We start from the raw sequence: 5184 nt of genomic DNA on the forward strand, positions 1-5184 counted from the left end.
AAAATGGATGGATGAATGGATGGATGGATGGATGGATAGATAGATAGATAGATAGATAGATAGATAGATAGATAGATAGATAGATAGAGAGATACAGAGACAGATAGATAGATAGATAGAGAGACAGATAGATTGATAGATTGATAGATTGATAGATAGATAGATAGACAGATAGACAGATGGATAGACAGATTGATAGATAGATGGATAGATGGATAGACAGATTGACAGATTGATAGATAGATAGATTGATTGATTGATTGATTGATTGATTGATTGATAGATAGATAGATAGATAGATAGATAGATAGACAGATAGACAGATAGATGATATTCTGCATTTTCACACTTTTTTCTATCACTTGTTCACTTGTTTTTTTAACATTTCAACAATATTATGAAGACAAACTATATAGGCCAATTGGTTGCTTATATAGATAGACAGACAGACAGACAGATAGATAGATAGATAGATAGATAGATAGATAGATAGATAGATAGACAGATAGACAGATAGATGATATTCTGCATTTTCACACTTTTTTCAGTTGGACTATCACTTGTTTTTTTAACATTTCAACAATATTATGAAGACAAACTATATAGGCCAATTGGTTGCTTATGGTGCTGGAGACATTATACAAATGTCTAATTTTAGTCAATTTAATTTAGTCATATATATATATATATATATATATATATAGGCCTAAGCATTCAAAGCAGCACAACTGCAATGCATGTGCAGATATAAGAGCAGCTGAAGTCGCTCACCGTCCTTCCGCAGCGCCTCTCCACCGCTCGCTTGACTTTCCCGTACGCGCCTCTGCCCAGCGTCTCCAGCACTTGGAAGCGGCGCTTGAGGCTGTGTTTGTGCTGGTGCTTCTTCACCTCTGCTCGCTCCTCCGGTGTGTGCGTGCAGTCCATCGCGCCGAGGAGAGGAGCAGCTCACCTGTGAAGCGTGCTGGAGGAGACACTGTTTTGAACGGCGACTTAAGATGAGTTTTTCTGATATTTACTGGGATAAAACGTCAGGAAAGAGACTGACATGTTGCTCTTCTGAAAGTCTCGAGCATCTTCTGGCTGTGCTCTTGCTCCGGAGCCCGGCGTCGCCGGTGGGATTCACCACATGATGACGCGCGTGCGAGGGGCGGAGTCGAGCTGTCAATCATCAGCGGTGACGCGCATCAGTGCCAGGATGGGACTGCTGACTCCAATCCTTCCTCACATCCACTGCAAATAACGCAGATCATGGATGTTGAAGCCATATAAACTGCAGTCACCAGTTCACACACACACAAATTATTTTTTTCTTTAAATTTCAAGCAGAACATTTTATATGTAAAAAAAAAAAAAAGTTGCAATTGCACAAATATCTCAGAAAAGTGTTGGTAAATTGTGATAAAGGGCTTTGATTTTATATTTTGTATTAAAAATATTGAAGTTCGTATAGATGTCTTAAGGTGTCCACTTTCAGTGTATTTCTGTTACAAACTTTTTACAGCACTTGATATTTAAGAATAATAAACATGTCAATGGTCATCCAGTGGTTAACATAAATATACATACGAATGTATAAATACAATTTATAAAAAAATTTAAATAAATCTTTAATTGCCATTTCTGTTGTCCAAAAATAAAGGATTGATGTTTTTACATTCTTCCTTTTTGCTATTTCATGAATTGTGTTGTGTTCTGTACTTCTTTATTTTATATTTTATATATATATATATATACATATTAATATATTTTCTTTATAATATATATCTTAAAAGCATGTATTTTAACCCAACCCAACCTAACATTGAATGGCACATGACATTCATGACATTTGATTTGACTGGACTTCAAATATTATCATAAGTTTCCCAAGGAGAAAAAACCCCCCACGTGAATATAAATTAGGCTATATTTATGAGCCTTGAATAAACTCTTTAGAAATGTGTCAGTCAGCAAACAAAAAGCATTTGTATACATTTTTCTAAATTAAGTTTTATTAACAAGGTTCGGGAGGAGCACGATCAGATAATCAATCAATTTGGCACAGGTGTAACCCGTTTGGCTAATCATCCTAACTAGCACAATGCATATATATACACAGCCTACCTCTATCCTACAACAGTTTTCCAGTGTTGTGCCCATTTTTGACCCCTGCTAAATTATTACCCCCTCTTGTTGAAATCGTTACCTGATTGCCTAACCCTAACCCCTCCCCCACACCTAACCCTAAACCTACCAATGGAATCTGGCGGGGGTGATCTATTCTCATCCCATACTAAGGATAGGGGGAGCTCTCTGGGTTCGGGCTATATTCCGGGCTCGGAGCCCTCCCCCAGGACAGTACGCCAAAATATGCTTACTATTTGCTCAATCAGATTATATGTAAGGGTGAGCTCGTGAAACAAGTAAAAGCATCTCATGCTTTGTGTCTAAATGCATATTGGTTTCACGGGAAGTTCAGCAGCTGCGCAACAAAAGCCGAGCGAACACTAAAAAAGAGTAATTGCTATGGAAATGATAGACTAGAAGCGGTAGTATTGGTGTAATAATAACACTACTGGTGTATTGGTGTAATAATAACACTACTACACTGGCCTACTGCGGCCCCCGTTGAGAAACACTACTTTATAATGTGAAATTCTGCCTTGCTTTAGAGGTATGTTGTCTCAAAAGGATGGTAGGCTACATGTTAAATGAACTGCATTTTGTAATTTGTATTAAATGGACTCAAAAATTAGTAGAACTAAAACCAGACAACATTTTGGAATTCTACCATTCATCTGTCAGATTCAGCTAATGTTTTTCCAAAATAATATCAAGTATTAACATAACCATGTCTGGTGAATTGGTTCCATACTCATTGGCTGTTGACTGATACATAAGTTCATACAACACAACTCTTAAATTATGTTAGTGGAGGTCATGTTGGCAAATAAAACTACTAAAAGTCAACTAACAGATGACAAAATGTAAAGCACACCAGACAGTGTTTTTAATTATAGCATAGGCTTTCACTTGGGTAAAAGATAGCCTTTCATGTTCACTGTGAAATGTATCACTTAGCAGCTTATAACAAAGACTGAAACTGTCATTATTCTGAACAACATTCCTGGTCTAGCACAGATTGTCCAGATATTATCCAAAATGTGCTTTGGACAAAAAGTTTTAAGTCAGCAAAGTGATAAAAAAAGAAAGAAAAACGCTCTTTACTGATACATAAGTTCATACAACACAACTCTTAAATTATGTTAGTGGAGGTCATCTTGGCAAATAAAACTACTAAAAGTCAACTAACAGATGACAAAATGTAAAGCACACCAGACAGTGTTTTTAATTATAGCATAGGCTTTCACTTGGGTAAAAGACAGCCTTTCATGTTCACTGTGAAATGTATCACTTAGCAGCTTATAACAAAGACTGAAACTGTCATTATTCTGAACAACATTCCTGGTCTAGCACAGATTGTCCAGATATTGTCCAAAATGTGCTTTGGACAAAAAGTTTTAAGTCAGCAAAGTGATAAAAAAAGAAAGAAAAACGCTCTTTTTGCCAGTGTGTTTCTGAGTCAGTGAAGTGTCATGAGTTAATTTACAGATGCGTGATCCATTTGGCACGCTCATGTTTATTGGACTGCATGCTGTGGGTGTGGTTTGGTGTGGGATTGACCTGTGAAGACTCTGATAAGGACCCAAGAACTTTTCTCATGTGGACATTTCTGGTTTGCACTCATAACTGCACATTGAAATCTGACTTTGGCTGCACCTATAGATGATTCCTTCCATCATGTCTGTTATCTCTGCTTGAAAACTCTTGAACATTACTCTCAGTGAAAAGAAGAATCTTCAAAGACATATAGTTTGTGAAAAAAAGTCTCAATCCATATGTGAACCCCTGGGAGGGGTTTAAGGTGGTTTGCTGAAACCCCTAAACCTAAGCAGACTGTTATCTCTGCTTGAAAACTCTTGAACATTACTCTCAGTGAAAAGAAGAATCTTCAAAGACATATACTTTGTGAAAAAAAAGTCTCAATCCATACGTGAACCCCTGGGAGGGGTTTAAGGTGGTTTGCTGAAACCCCTAAACCTAAGCAGGGAGGAGCATATATGAACATGAACAGGACAGACATGGGTGTATCTGATCATGCCGGAGCAACAGTCTGTGTGGAGAGGATCATCCTGGATGAACTTAAACTAGATGAAGTAGCCCAACGGCAGACTGAAATCCAGCGGTCCTCTATAAAGGAGAAGATCTGTGACTCTGTAAGGTAAGATGCAAAGACAGTGTGACAAAATCTGTCTAAATTTGGTTCTACTGCAAACAGTTGCAATATGGGTAAATACTGGCATGCACCTTGCAGATTACTCAAAGCAATTTACATTGGATTGTATGTATACACTGTATGTGTGTATAATGAGAATCAAACCCATGATCTTGGTGTTACTTACAAATTAAGATTTTTTAATTACAAAAAAATCCAATATCCTGCCAATATCCAGCAACTTCGCACAGCCATTGAAGAGGAGTGGACCAAAATTCCACAGGCCACAATCAACAACCTGATCAACTCTATGCGAAGGAGATGTGTTGCACTGCGTGAGGCAAATGGTGGTCACACCAGATACTGACTGGTTTTCGGACCCCCCCGGACCCCCCAATACAGTAAAAATGCACATTTTAGAGTGGCCTTTTATTGTGGCCAGCCTAAGGCACACCTGTGCAATAATCATGCTGTCTAATCAGCATCTTGATATGCCACACCTGTGAGGTGGATGGATTATCTCGACAAAGGAGAAGTGCTCACTAACACAGATTTAGACAGATTTGTGAACAATATTTGAGAGAAATAGGCCTTTTGTGTACATAGAAAAAGTCTTAGATCTTTGACTTCAGCTCATGAAAAATGGGGGCAAAAACAAAAGTGTTGCGTTTATAATTTTGTTCAGTGTATATCATGTACTTATAGTGATGTTAAATAATATTTCACACTTGAATAAAAGTAACCTTTTTCTGGTTACCTTTTTTTTCAGTGTATACTTTATTACAGTACAGCTCTTTTTTGATGTTTTTAGGGACGCATAGCCTACTGTAAACAAATGAGCTTGGCATCTCATTAGCTAAAATGTAGTGTTTGCTGTTCTAATCTTGTGGATATCGTTGCAGTCAGGCAGTAATGTTAAGGATGCTTTA

At 37.6% G+C, this 5184-nt stretch overlaps 1 protein-coding gene across 1 annotated transcript in view; it reads right to left on the reverse strand.

Moving 5' to 3' along the window:
* The window catches only part of LOC107601318 (serine/threonine-protein kinase MARK2), a 24143-nt gene extending 22971 nt beyond the window's left edge, over positions 1 to 1172 (reverse strand). The window contains exons 1-2 of the mRNA XM_016293472.1: positions 1046 to 1172; positions 772 to 973 (exon numbers count right to left, since the gene is read on the reverse strand). Coding sequence (XP_016148958.1) covers positions 772 to 924 — 153 coding nt within the window. The 5' untranslated portion in view covers positions 925 to 973; positions 1046 to 1172. The remainder of the gene's footprint in view (positions 1 to 771; positions 974 to 1045) is intronic.
* Between the last annotated feature and the right edge of the window lie 4012 nt (positions 1173 to 5184).

Source organism: Sinocyclocheilus grahami, unplaced genomic scaffold (assembly GCF_001515645.1).
Source record: "Sinocyclocheilus grahami isolate Dianchi unplaced genomic scaffold, SAMN03320097.WGS_v1.1 scaffold303.1, whole genome shotgun sequence".
NCBI lineage: Eukaryota > Metazoa > Chordata > Actinopteri > Cypriniformes > Cyprinidae > Sinocyclocheilus > Sinocyclocheilus grahami.